This window comes from Pan troglodytes, chromosome 18 (assembly GCF_028858775.2).
Source record: "Pan troglodytes isolate AG18354 chromosome 18, NHGRI_mPanTro3-v2.0_pri, whole genome shotgun sequence".
Classification (NCBI taxonomy): Eukaryota; Metazoa; Chordata; class Mammalia; order Primates; family Hominidae; genus Pan; species Pan troglodytes.
Window position 1 is genome coordinate 65072135 of NC_072416.2, and position 13592 is coordinate 65085726.

Consider the following 13592-nt stretch of genomic DNA (forward strand, 5'->3'; position numbering starts at 1 on the left):
TACATGGGTGAAAATTTCCTTTATAAATTTCCTTTAATTCTGTTTTTTTAAATAAGTGAAAAAAAATTAACAACCAAAAAGGCATATAGAGGTCAGCCGAGGAGATGGCCTCCTTCAGCCTGTGGCTTATTTCCCGGTCATCCTGGCTGTTGGATGCCAGACTACGCCGAGTGTGGGTTACCCTGTGGCCTGGAGTTGCCCAAGGCTGTCTGTGGGGCTGCTGTTCTGGGTCTGCTTGGCAGGCTTTGCTGTCCCTTTCCCTTAGGACATCGTTCCTCCCCTCCTTGAGGCTGACAATGAGAGTGCCCTGCCCTGCTCTGCACTCCCACCCCTCCAGGTCTAGCTCCCTTGACCCTGACCTTTTCCTTGCCTAAGCTCATGGCCATCAAGGCCATTCTAGAGATCTTTCAATTTTTATTTATTCCACATTTCCCATGGCAGAAACAATTATTGCTAGAGTCTTTGGCCAAGATCAACTTGGAGGTCTGTGAGCCCTCCTTGGACCCATTGTGGAGCAAGAGTGCTTCCTCATGGATTTTTTTTCCCCCCGAGACGGAGTTATGCTCTTGTTCCCCAGGCTGGGGTGCAATGGCACGATCCTGGCTCACCGCAACCTCTGCCTCCCAGGTTCAACCAATTCTCCTGCCTCAGCTTCCGAGTAGCTGTTTGAGACGGAGTCTTGCTCTCTGGCCCAGGCTGCAGTGCAGTGGCACCATCTCGGCTCACTACAACCTCCGCCTCCCAGGTTCAAGCGATTCTCCTGCCTCAGCCTCCCGAGTAGCTGAGACTACAGGCGTGTGCCACCACACCCTGCTAATTTTTGTACTTTAGTAGAGATGGGGTTTTGTCACGTTGACCAGACCGGCCTCGAGCTCCTGATCTCAGGTGATAAGCCCGCCTCGGCCTCCCAAAGTGCTGGGATTAGGCCAGGCGCAGTGGCTCATGCCTGTAATCCCAGTACTTTGGGAGGCCGAGGCGGGCAGATCACCCGAGGTCAGGAGTTCGAGACCAGCCTGACCAACATGGCGAAACCCCGTCTCTACTAAAAATACAAAAAAATTAGCTGGGCGTGGTGGTGGGTGCCTGTAATTCCAAATACTCGGGAGACAGAGGCAGAAGAATCACTTGAACTCAGGAGGCGGAGGTTGCAGTGAGCCGAGATCGCGCCATTGCACTCCAGCCTGGGCGACAGAGCGAGGCTCTGTTTAAAAAAAAAAAAAAAAAAAAAAAGAGGGCTGGGATTACGGGTATGAGCTACAGTGCCCGGCCACAGGACTAACTTTGAATCAAACTCTGCCATAAATCCCATGTCAGACTTTCTCCAGTTTGGGCTAAACAACTTCCCTAGAATTTATGGATCTTATTTTTTGCAGCTGATTGCACATTGAGTAAGTATATGGACTGGCAATCGGTTACATTCTTAGCTTGTTCTTCTTTAGAAACTTTAATTTATTGGGCTCCCACTGTGTGCTAGACCCACATAAAGGTTCTCACGCTAACACTGCAAACCTAGGAGTGTCTGCATTTTGGAAATAAGGAAACTGAGGTTTAGTGGTCCAATTCTTATCTAAGGCCCCAACCAGCAGGTACTGTAGCTGAGTGGGATCCCATCTAAGACCCATCTGACTCCAAAAGCCACGACCTTTCCACCATGACTCGGTTGGATTCTTTGGTCCGTTTCCACCTCAGTCTTCAACGTGCACAGCCTACACCCCTGCCGGTCGGTTTAGGGACGAAAAGTCCCCAAGGACTTAGGTTTCCTCGCGTTCAAGTGACAATCTGGGGTTACTCCGCGCACCTGGGGAACCCAGAAGTTCCAGATGGCCGAGGAAGGGCGGTAGAAAAGGCCTGCGCTGGCTACTCCCGTCTGCTAAAGGCCAGGCGGATCCCCCAACGACAGCTCCACGCCGAGTGGCCGCGGGCGAGCAGGGGGAAAAGGGCCCTGATGCGGAAGGAGCCCCGGGGCGCCACAGCCCGGCCGCTCCGCCAGCGGACGGGTGGCGCATGCGCGGCGTGGGCCGCGGAGTTGTGAATGGTGCGTCTTGTTTGCCGGAGTTGGAGGCGGGCGGGCGCGCGAGGAGGAGGGGTGGGGCCGGCGGGGGCGGGGTGGGCGGTGAGAGGAAGTGGCGGCGGCGGCGGCCGGGGGCGGCGAGCGCTGGGGCTGCGCGGGCGGCAGGCAACGGCTGAGGCGGCGGCGGCGGCGGCGGCGTGGGTTGGGCTCGAGCGGGCGGCGGCGCCTCAGACTCCCCGGAACGGGAGCCCACGCGGGCGGGCGCCTGAAACAAAGGGAAGCGGGCGTCCGGGCGCCGCGGGTGGGCGGTCAGTCGGTCAGCGCGGAGCCAGCCAGCGGGTGCCCGCGCAAGCCCCGAGCGCGGCCGGCCGGCGCGGCCTCAGGGCGGGAAGATGCCGCGCGTCGTGCCCGACCAGAGAAGCAAGTTCGAGAACGAGGAGTTTTTTAGGAAGCTGAGCCGCGAGTGTGAGGTGAGGCAGGCGGGCGGGCGGCTAGGAGGCCGCAGCGCGCCCCGAGTGGGCCCGGGCGGAGAAAAGTTTGGGCGGCACGGTCCCCGGGAGTCCCGGTCGGTGCGCCCGCGGAGGGGCAATCTCGCCGGGGCGGCCATCACCCGCAGCCTCTGCTTGCCCTTATCGGCGCCGCGCTGGGAGGGCGGGCGCGCGGGCGGCGCCTTGGATTTGGCTCCTGATTTCGGGCCGTCTTGCCTTGCAGATTAAGTACACGGGCTTCAGGGACCGGCCCCACGAGGAACGCCAGGCGCGCTTCCAGAACGCCTGCCGCGACGGCCGCTCGGAAATCGTAAGTCGGCTGGCCCGGGGCGCGCGCGGGTCACTTGTTGCGCGGGGCCGCGGCGGCCCAGGCCGGTTCCGGACGGCGGCGCGGCTGCTGCGGCTCCCGGAACTGAGTGGGCGCCGTCTCACTTCCTACTCGGGATTCAAAATGCGAAACCAGATGCCGCGGGCCGGTGCTCGCGGGGAGACGCTTTTCTTGGGGCTCGCCGCGGTGGCGCGTGTCGGCCAACGGAGCACCGCGAGTGGAGCTCGAACCCGAGCCAGACTAAACAAGCGAAGGGCATTGTTTAGGCGGCGACACCGAAGAAGGGTTCAGGGTATTTGTAGCAAGCAAACCCCCATTCGGAAAAAGAAGTGGAGCTTCATTCAAGGTCGGCGATAGTTTGTTTCTTAGAAGGTGGATCTGTCGGTAATTCTCTGTGTCAAGCGGTCTCACTACCAGATCGCCGAGTAGAAATCTTTCCTCCAGTTATTTATTCTAATAGAGAGGGGAGGGGGGAAAAAGGCCCTAAAAATGTCTTTTTCTTAGAATGTTAAGCTTCAGGAGAATCAGAAAGAAACCATTATCCCCATGTCCTGAGTAGGGCTGCTGTTCCTAAAAACTGCACAGATGGGCAAAACCCACGGTTGATCTCGAGGTCCTTGTTTTAGGAGGCAGATTTAGTGCGTCTTCACCAGAACTTGGGTTGAAAAAAAAAAATCCAAGGGTCCTAGTTCCTCTCATCTTTTTGGTTTGCCTTGTTGGAGGTGCTGATGAGGAGGGAGTGGTAGGAAGAAACCAAGAAAAGAGGTTGATTATTACTATTTTTTTGAGGTAGAGTCTTGCTCTGTTGCCCAGGCTGGAGTACAGTGGCTCGATCGGCTCACTGCAACCTTCGCCTCCTGGGTTCAAGCGATTTTCCTGCCTCAGCCTCCTGAGTAGCTAGAATTACAGGTGCCTGCCACCACGCCTGGCTAAGTTTTGCATTTTTAGTAGAGACGGGGTTTCACCTTGTTGGCCAAGCTGGCCTCCTGACCTCAAGTAATCCGCCCTCCTCGACCTCCCAGAGTGCTGGGATTACAGGCGTGAGCCACTGCGTCCGGCCTGATTATTTTTTAAAAAGTTGAAGCACTGTCTAATGGAATGCTGTTACTCTCTGCTCGGTGACTTGGACTCACTGCATTGTTAGAGGCTTGAAGCTAGGTGCGATTTGAATTTGGGTTAACAGTAGGAAGACATTGGAAATTTACTTCTCCCACCCCCTTTATAAAACCAGTTTATTTTTATTCAGATATAATTCATATGCCATAAAATTCTCCCTTTACATCACTGAACTCAAATTTATTTTTAAAGAATATTTTGATATTTTAAGTGAAAGCTTTTTAGAGTTGTAATAGTGAGAAGATACTGGTTAAATTTATCAGGAGCTCCTGAATATTTGGTCATTAGTGCATGTTATGAAAGAGAGTCTCAAGCTTTTAGCCCACTTGCAAATTTCTTGAGTAATTGTAGTATTTATATGATTGAAGTGCATAAGACATACTTTTAGGTTTTGGCACTGAGTGGTATAATAAAAGAATTCATTAGCTGGTGCGATGATCGTGTCATCCTTTGCCTGGGTTACCTTTTGCAAAGGGAAGGTGGTATACCTGACGATAGAATTTCCTGGAGGTAAAGGATGCAAGTATAAAAGATAAGTTACAAAGTACTTGTACTCTCACTGTTTGCTTTTTTGTTTTGAGACGGAGTCTCGCTCTGTTACCCAGGCTGGAAGCACAGCAGCATGATCTTGGCTCGCTGCAACCTTCGCCTCCCGGGTTAAAGCGATTCTCCTGCCTCAGCCTCCTGAGTAGCTGGGATTACAGGCACACACCACCACGCCTGGCTAATTTTTTTGTATTTTTAGTAGAGACGGGGTTTCACCATCTTGGCCAGGCTGGTTTTGAACTCCCGACCTTAAGTTATCCTCCCACCTCGTCCTTCCAAAGTGCTGGGATTACAGGTGTGAGCCACCGCGTCTGGTCTTGTTTAGTTTTTTTTTTTTTAAGAGAGAGGTCTTGCTGTGTGGCCTAGGCTGGGGTGCCGTGGCTGTTCACAGGCACAATCATGAGGCACTACAGCCTCAAACTTCTGGGCTCAAGCGATCCTCTTGCCTCAGCCTCCCAATAGCTGGGACTACAGGCTCGGCGTCACCATACGCAGCCCCATGTGTTGTATTATCATCACTATCTTTGAAAGCTGAATTTTTTTGGAAATTTGGTGAATCATAGCTAGTAGGGTGTTTTCTGTCATCTCAGACTTTGCTGAATGGAATTATGAATTCAACCCATAGGATATCTGAAATGCTGTAATATTATAGTAGTATTATAGGTGGTTAGTGTTTGTCATGAATTTATTTCCAGAATGAATTAGACATTCTAGACCTTCCCCACTTCCAAATAATCTGATCCTCACCTGAGCCCGGGAGGTCGAGGCTGCAGTTAGCCATGATCGTACCACTGCACTCCAGCCTGGGTGACAGAGTGAGACCCTGTCTCCGAAAATAAAACAAGTATCTGATCCGACACATTTTACAGGTTTTAAATTTCTGAGAAGTATTAAAGGTTAAAGAAGGTAGATTGAATGCTCTGTGAGGTTTGCACTTAAGACGGCTCATGTCTTATTTTGTTAAATAATGTAACTATTGGTATTTGGAGAGGAATTTCACGTTTCCTAGTTTTCTCTCTTTCTAGTTTCCCTTCTTTAATTCAGTGTTAACCCACATTTAATTACAGGATCCTTAGCTCCTAGAGGATAGAGACCTCATTAATTTTGTATAAACCCCTCTGGATACAGCTATGTTTCACAATACCTTTTATATCAGAGGTACTTGATTATTTGAATTTAGAGGCTGCTTAATTTAATGCCTGAAATTTATCTTATGACTTATGAACAGGCTGGGTTTCTTCCTATTTGGCTGTGGAAAAAGGCATTATTTTGCCTGTTTTGACAGCAGCCATAAATGGCAAGGATATCCATAGTTCTCAAAACTATTCCCAACCTTTCTCCTGCCCCATTTGTCCTCTTCTTATTTGGAACATCTTCTTGATGTATCAGTGAGGTTAATGAAGAATTCATTTTGCTGTTGCCCAGGCTGGAGTGCAGTGGCATGATCTGGGCTCAGTGCAACCTCCGTCCCCCATGTTCAAGTGATTGTCTTGACCCAGCCTCCTGAGTAGCTGGAATTACAGGCGTATACCACCATGCCCAGCTAATTTTTGTATTTTTAGTAGAGACGGAGTTTCACCATGTTTGCCAGGCTGGTCTCAAACTCCTGACCTCAGGTGATCCACCGACCTCGGCCTCCCAAAGTGCTGGGATTACAGGCGTGAGCCACCACTCCCAGCCTCATTTTGCATTTAGATGTGAAATAATTTAAGGGCTGTGTTGATCATCTCTCTTTATAAAACTCAATCAGCCTCCTTATTTTATGCCAATTGATTTTTAACTGTAAAACCCAATCAGCATTAAATAAAAGTGAACACAGGTCAAAGAATCTGTAGTAGAATCTGATTTATTCTTTTTTGAGACTGGATCTTACTCTGTCACTCTGGCTGGAGTGCAGTGGTGCCATCTCCGTTCACTGCAACCTCCACCTCCTGCTTCAGCCTCCTGACTTGCTGGGATTACAGGCGCCTGCCACCACGCCTGGCTGGTTTTTGTATTTTTAGTAGAGATGGGTTTCACCATGTTGGCCAGGCTGGTCTCCAAGTCCTGGCCTCAAGTGATGTGCCTGCCTCAGTGAGCCACTGCACCCAGCCTTGATTTATTCTTATCAATTATTTTTTTTTTTTTTTGAGACGGAGTCTTGCTCTGTCGCCCAGGCTGGAGTGCAGTGGCACGATCTCGGCTCACTGCAAGCTCCGCCTCCTGGGTTCACGCCATTCTCCCGCTTCAGCCTCCCGAGTAACTGGGACTACAGTCACCTGCCACCACGCCCGGCTAATTTTGTTTTTGTATTTTTAGTAGAGACAGAGTTTCACCGTTGTTGTTTTTTTTTTTTTTTTTTGAGACGGCATCTTGCACTGTCGGCTAGGCTGGAGTGCAATGGCACGATCTTGGCTCTCGGCTCACTGCAACCTCTGCCTCCCGGGTTCACACGATTCTCCTGCCTCAGCCTCCCGAGTAGCTAGGATTACAGGCGCACACCACCACACCCGGCTAATTTTTTGTATTTTTAGTAGAGGTGGGGTTTCACTATATTGGCCAGACTGGTGTTAAACTTCTGACCTCGTGATCTGCCCGTGTTGGCCTCCCAAAGTGCTGGGATTACAGGCTTGAGCCACTGCACCCGGCCTATTCTTACCAATTCTTATGTAGTTAAGAATGTTGGAGACGTCTTCAACACTAATAATCAAATAAAGAAAAAATATTTATAAGAAGTATGGTTACTCTGTGGTGAGAAGAGTAAAAACTAATACATATTTCTAATTCTAAAGATTGAATGGTAAAAAGTATGTTGGATTGGCACAAGGTGTGCTATTTTATAATTTGTGAAACCTACAAAGCATAAGACAACCTGGAAATCTTAAATATAGGCGTCATACTAGTGTAGCATTTTAATGTTTTCATTTTGTTTATTTTTATCTTTATTTTCCTATGACGATGTTGACACCATATTAATATTTTGGAACAGACTTTTTCCAGCTCTTACCTATATGTAGGTATTTCATTAAAAGAATTCCATGGTCACATAAGTTTGGAAAATGTTATTCTAGAATGATCCGTGTTTACCACTTCTGTCTCAGAGAGGGATCTTTATGAGATAATGGACATATAGTGATGAAGCAGGAAATCTCTTCTGAGGTTGGCATCAAGACAGGAGATGAGGTAATACGATCTGCAGAGTGTCTTAGCACAGAACTGATTTGGGGTACACTGGAGGTGGAAGGATTTGCTACTACGTGAATACTGAAGAAACAAGCCACAGGGATTTTGACACGGGGCAGTCGTTCATGGGCTGTGTCTTTTCTGCCACCACTCTGCTCTGAGAATTTCATTATCTGAAGCTGAAAAAGTTGGCTTTCTTGTTGAGCTTAAAGTTATTTATCGTATTATTCAGCAAACACTTTCATAGCATTTACTTGGTACTGTTTTAAGCACTTTACAAATAATTAATTTGTGAGGAAACTGAATTATGTTTCAGGTCGTACAGCCTGGGCAGTTTCCCTCCCAGAAACTTTTTTTTTTTTAACTAGTGTTGGGGGGTTTTTTGTTAAGATTTATGCTCGTAGTACATGGGAAGTTTTTTTTGTTTTTTGTTTTTGTGATGGAGTCTCGCTGTGTTGTCCAGGCTGGAGCACAGTGGTGCAATCTCGGCTGACTGCATGCAACCTCCGCCTCCCAGGTTCAAGTGATTCTCCTGCCTCATCCTCCCAAGTAGCTGGGATTACAGTCGTCTGCCACCATGCCCAGCTAATTTTTTGTATTTTTAGTAGAGACAGGGTTTCACCATGTTGGCCAGGCTGGTCTTGTACTCCTGACCTCAGATGGTCTACCTGCCTTGCCTCCCAAAGGGCTGGGATTACGAGTGTGAACCACTGCTCCTGGCCTGAAAGATTTTTTTAAATGATGTTGTAATATTGATGTTAGTTCAGTTTCTATGGATATAAAACATTTACCACATGAAAATGGTACCCCAGTTGATTAGGGAAATGCCATCAAAGAGGTTTAGAGATTTAGCATTTAGGTTGACAAGTGTACCGACAGTGCCAGTAATAGAAATAGGAAGTATAATTTTTACCTCTAAAGAATCTAAGCTGTTAACCATCAGGGGAACTATTGGATAGCTAACTTGGTTGATGGCTTTAAACAAATTGCCCCAAATGTGAACCTCTTGATTTGAGATGAAGACTCTATGCATGGAAACCAATTATGCTTCAGAACTTAATTAGTAGAATAAACCAAACAAAAAACTTTTTCTGGTTTCAGCAAAGAAGAGTTTACATTTAGATGATGAAAAATGTATTTTTTCAAAAATGCTTTTACTTCTTTTTTTCTTAATTTCCTTTGGGAAAGGGGTAATGTCTTTGTTTTTTGCCTGAGGGAAATATAGAGGTAACTTGCTCAAGGCCTACATAAAATGACACTTTATTGAAGTGGTTTTAGATTGTTGCATCTGTTGAGCTCTAACATCCAAATCTTTTATATTTATAAATCTAATCTATAAATATTTATTAGATGAATACTTTTCTCTTTGTTGTAGTCAGACCAGGTTCTCCTAAAGTCAAATGTGAGAAAAGACATATTTTTAAAAATCATCTAGGGTTTTAGAGAGTACTGTCACATCCCATGCCAGTGTATGGTTTATCAGAGGAGAGACAATTCCAAGTGCATTTTTTATGTACTGCCTGCTATGCAGTGTTTCAGCAAGGGAAATCAAGGAAAATTAAAGTGTCTCATTTATACAATTTTAAATTGTGGTGTTCTTTAAAATTCAAAATCTTTAGATTTTCAGTGATTTTTACATTTAAAAATAGAAGTTTTTAAATGCAAAGATGGATGGTGGCTTCTGGTTAGACATTAGCAGTGTGAGATCCTAACGTCAGCAAAAAATGACCTGAAAGAAAGTATTGATTCCATGTCTGATTTTATACTTAAGCAGCCAATGGCAAATGTCCTCAAAATGGAATCAGATGTTTGTAACTTAATACTTAAGAAAAATGATGAGTGCATGTTTTTTTTACTTTTAAGTATTCTCTGTGCTGCCTGGCTTAAGACATAAACTGATGTAAAAATAAATGACTGCTTGCATAATTTATGTAATGTCCTGCTCCTGATCCTGTTTGTATTGATTTTTCTAAAAGGCTTTTGTGGCCACAGGAACCAATCTGTCTCTCCAGTTTTTTCCGGCCAGCTGGCAGGGAGAACAGCGACAAACACCTAGCCGAGAGTATGTCGACTTAGAAAGAGAAGCAGGCAAGGTAGGAAACATTTCTTTGCAATTTAAAATACTGTGGGTTGTTTTGTTAGAGATTATCTGGTAATTTACATTTTAATAAAGATCACAGATCTGATTATACCAGCATATGCTCAGATTTGTTTTCATTCCATGTTATAAGGATGTAATATATATATATATATTTTTGATGGCGTTTTGGTCTTGTTGCCCAGGCTGGAGTGCAGTGGCGTGATGTTGGTTCACTGCAATCTCCGCCTTTCAGTTTCAAGCGATTCTCCTGCCTCAGCCTCTTGAGTAGCTGGGATTACAGGTACCCGCCACCACATCTGACTAATTTTTGTATTTTTAGTAGAGATGGGGTTTCACCATGTTGGCCAGGCTGGTCTCGAACTCCTGACCTTGTGATCCGCCCACCTCTGCCTCCCAAAGTGTTGGGATTACAGGCGTGAGCCACTGTGCCCGGCCAATATAATTTTTTAAAACCACTGTTAAACTTTTGTATCACTCCATTCCTAATTTCATGTACATAATATTTGTCATAGAACATTCTAACCCTTAAGGAAAGTAACAGAACAATTTCTTTAAAAGTTTGAGGAGATATATTTTGTTTACAAAAATATATGTAAGTATAGTGCTATAAAAATAAAACTAAGAGGAAAACGGAAAAAAGCTCTCTAGGTTTAAAAATTAATAGTATTTAGAAATAGCTCATAGGTAACTTTCTAATTCCATTAACAGCAAATTTACATTTGAGAAAAACAATGTGAAAACTTTAACTTGGAAATACTTTTTTTTGTTTTGAGAAAAAGTTTCTGGGAACATGTCTTACAGTTTCGATGTTAGAAGTTTAGGTTAAAGATACAAAAATATAGGTAAAATGTTTAAGCTGAGAGCCTTATTTCAGGTCTACGTTAAATGTATTATGATTTTGGTGATTTTTTTTTTTTTTTTTTTTTTGAGATGGAGTCTCCCTCTGTTGCCCAGGCTGGAGTGCAGTGGTGTGATCTTGGCTCACAGCAACCTCCACCTCCTGGGTTTTAAGCTATTCTCCTGCCTCAGCCTCCTGAGTAGCTGGGATTACAGGTGTGCGCCACCACGCCTGGCTAATTTTTTTGTATTTTTAGTAGAGACAGGGTTTCCCCATATTGGTCAGGCTGGTCTTGAACTCCTGACCATGTGATCCACCCGCCTCTGCCTCCCAAAGTGGTGGGGTTATAGGAGTGAGCTACTGCACCTGGCCTGGTAAATTTTAATGAATAGCATCTTGGATTGGTTGATTCTTGATTGAGAAGTCAAGGAGTTGACTTCTAGAATAAAATTTTTAAAGAAGAAACCCTCTTTTAAATATAGTTTTATACTCAAAACACCCTTTTGGATCCAGTTTCATACTTTTTTTTTTGTGTTTGTTTCGCATTGTGTTTTAGTACCTGTTTCTATCAACTTACTAAATTAATTTTCTAAGTGTCATCATGAATAGCATAACCTGCCACATTTATGTAAAATGTGAGAAATGTCTAAATATTCCTTTGAGAAAATTAAAAGTTTTTTGTATTAAGAAAAAGATTTTTAATCTTGTGTGTATATATATACACGTATATATGTGTATATATACGTATATGTGTGTGTATATATGTATATATGTGTGTGTATATACGTATATGTCTGTATGTATATACATATATATGTATATATAAAATGAATTTTTTGTTTTCTCCAATTCTATAGAATTAGATTTGATCTTTTGTGCGTGACAAAACAATCTTTGGATGAGAAAAGGGAAAACAGATTATAAGATTTAAAAAAATGAGTACTAAGCAAGCAGTTTGCTTTCCTGTGTATTAGCTTGTTTGCTTGGAAAATTAAAAGTGAATGTTCCAGATTTTACTATTTGGTAATTCTTACACAATATATAAGGAAGAATTTGAGAAGTCCTTGTAGGATTATTGTTTTTTTTGTGCTTCTGGTGCGTGTATGTGTGACTAAATGAAGAAATTATTTTTTTTCTTGTTTGAATACTTCCTTAAAGTTTGTTTAACATGGTAGCTCAGATACTAAAGACATAAACCAAAAAAAAAAAAAAAATTGTTTTTTGTCAGCTTTAGCTCAAAACTAAGACTTCAAAGGCAACATCTCAGTGTTACTGAAGTCTTCTGGTATTTAATAACTACTAAATGGGTTGTTAACTGTACCAGAAATTAAGTTTGCTTGAATTAATTTAATGATACTGCTTCACTAGTGTGAAGACCACATAATCCTTGGACTTAAACCATTGAGATGTTTTTAGTTATATGACCAAAAATAACAAAAATGTGAGATGGTTTATTCTAGTACAGTCATGTGTCACTTAATGGCAGGGATATGTTCTGGGAAATGTGTTGCTGGGTGATTTTTATCATTGTGTATATATAGAGTGTACTTACACAGATCTAGATGGTATAGCCTACTACACACTTAGGCTATCTGGTATAGTCTGTTGCTCCTAGGCTACAAACCTGTACTGTACAGCATGTTACTGTACTGAATACTGTAGTCAACTGTAACACAATTTGGTAAGTATTTGTGTATCTTGATGTATCTAAACATAGAAAAGATATGGTAAAATACAGTATTTAAAAAATGGTATACCTGTATAGGGCACTTACTTTGAATGGAGCTTGCAGGACTGGAAGTTACTCTGGATCAGTCAGTTGAGTAAGTGGTGAATGAATGTGATTCTGTAGATTATATAAACATAGTATGCTTAGGCCGCACTAAATCTATAAAAATTAAGCAATTGCACTGCAATGTTAAAATGGCTATGATGTCACTAGGCAATAGGAATTCTTCAGATTCATTATAATCTTACAAGACCACTGTCATATATGTGATCCATTTTAGGCTGAAACGTTGTTAAAGCAATACATGAATGTATTAAAAAGATATGTTTTTAATTCTATTAGGAAGAGTGATAGAACTATGCAGGCTATCAGGAAATGTACATTTTATTAATACTGGTTTTAGAAGTTTTTTTTTCTGTGAAGGGACAAATGTAAATGTTTTCAGTTTTGCAGGCTTTCAGTCTCTGTCACAACTACTCATCTCTGTAACTCTGCTGTTGTGGTGTGAAAGGGACCCTAGACAATATGTAAACAATTGAGTGTGGCTGTGTTCCATAAATGGTGACACTGGTAGAAATCAGTATCTTTCCCTCAGATGTAAATCTGTAAATGTTTATGCATAGGTCATTTATTTTTCAGATAGAATTTTGCCAACATCTGTACTACTTCTATACTACTTTTTTTCTAGAAGAAAAAAAAGCATTTTAAGGCAAAAACTCCTACTGTACTGTTCCATGCCACTGTAATAAAGTTCTCCAGTGAATTTAGAGAAAAGGCATTGCCCTGTGTTTTCTCATCCGTGGAGCTCAGACTGTGGGGTCTCGAATTTCTTTTCTCTTTTTATGGTCTGTTTTATTATAACCATTAGGTTTTGTTTCTGTCCCCACAGGACTAGGACTGGAAGCAAAGAAAATTGAAGGAACTTCTCCAAATGTTAATTATTTGCCTCTGTTCCTTATATTGGATTCCAAATCAGTGTCTTCTTCCATATTCTCTCAACTGAGTTACCTCCTGAAGCAGCTTAGTTCTTGTCCCGTTCATACGCAGTTTTGAGGAACTATAGTTGTAAAGGCTTTAGAGTTAGACAAAATTGAGTTAAGTTCTGGCTTCTGCATTTACTACAATGTAACTTTGGGCATGTTGTTTAATCATTATAATCCTTAGTTGTAGAATGAGATTAATGGGTACTTCCCAGGGTTGCTGTTGAGAGTAACTGAAATAGTGTATGTAAAGTGTTTTGACCACTACTGTACCTGTCACAGTTATCAAAAAA

General features: G+C 43.5%; 1 protein-coding gene across 10 annotated transcripts in view; it reads left to right on the top strand.

Annotated features, from left to right (window-relative positions):
- Positions 1-2147: 2147 nt before the first annotated feature.
- Positions 2148-13592, top strand: part of CBFB (core-binding factor subunit beta) — a 73081-nt gene continuing 61636 nt past the window's right edge. For 4 of the 10 annotated variants that reach the window (XM_016929999.4, XM_016929998.4, XM_054669408.2 and 1 more), the window contains exons 1-3: positions 2148-2481; positions 2723-2809; positions 9628-9744. In XM_016929999.4, coding sequence (XP_016785488.1) covers positions 2404-2481; positions 2723-2809; positions 9628-9744 — 282 coding nt within the window. In that variant the 5' untranslated portion in view covers positions 2148-2403. Of the gene's footprint in view, positions 2482-2722; positions 3174-9627; positions 9745-13208; positions 13326-13592 lie in introns of those variants that run through there. The other 6 variants (XR_001710399.4, XM_054669406.2, XR_001710401.4 and 3 more) reach the window with 4 other exon arrangements.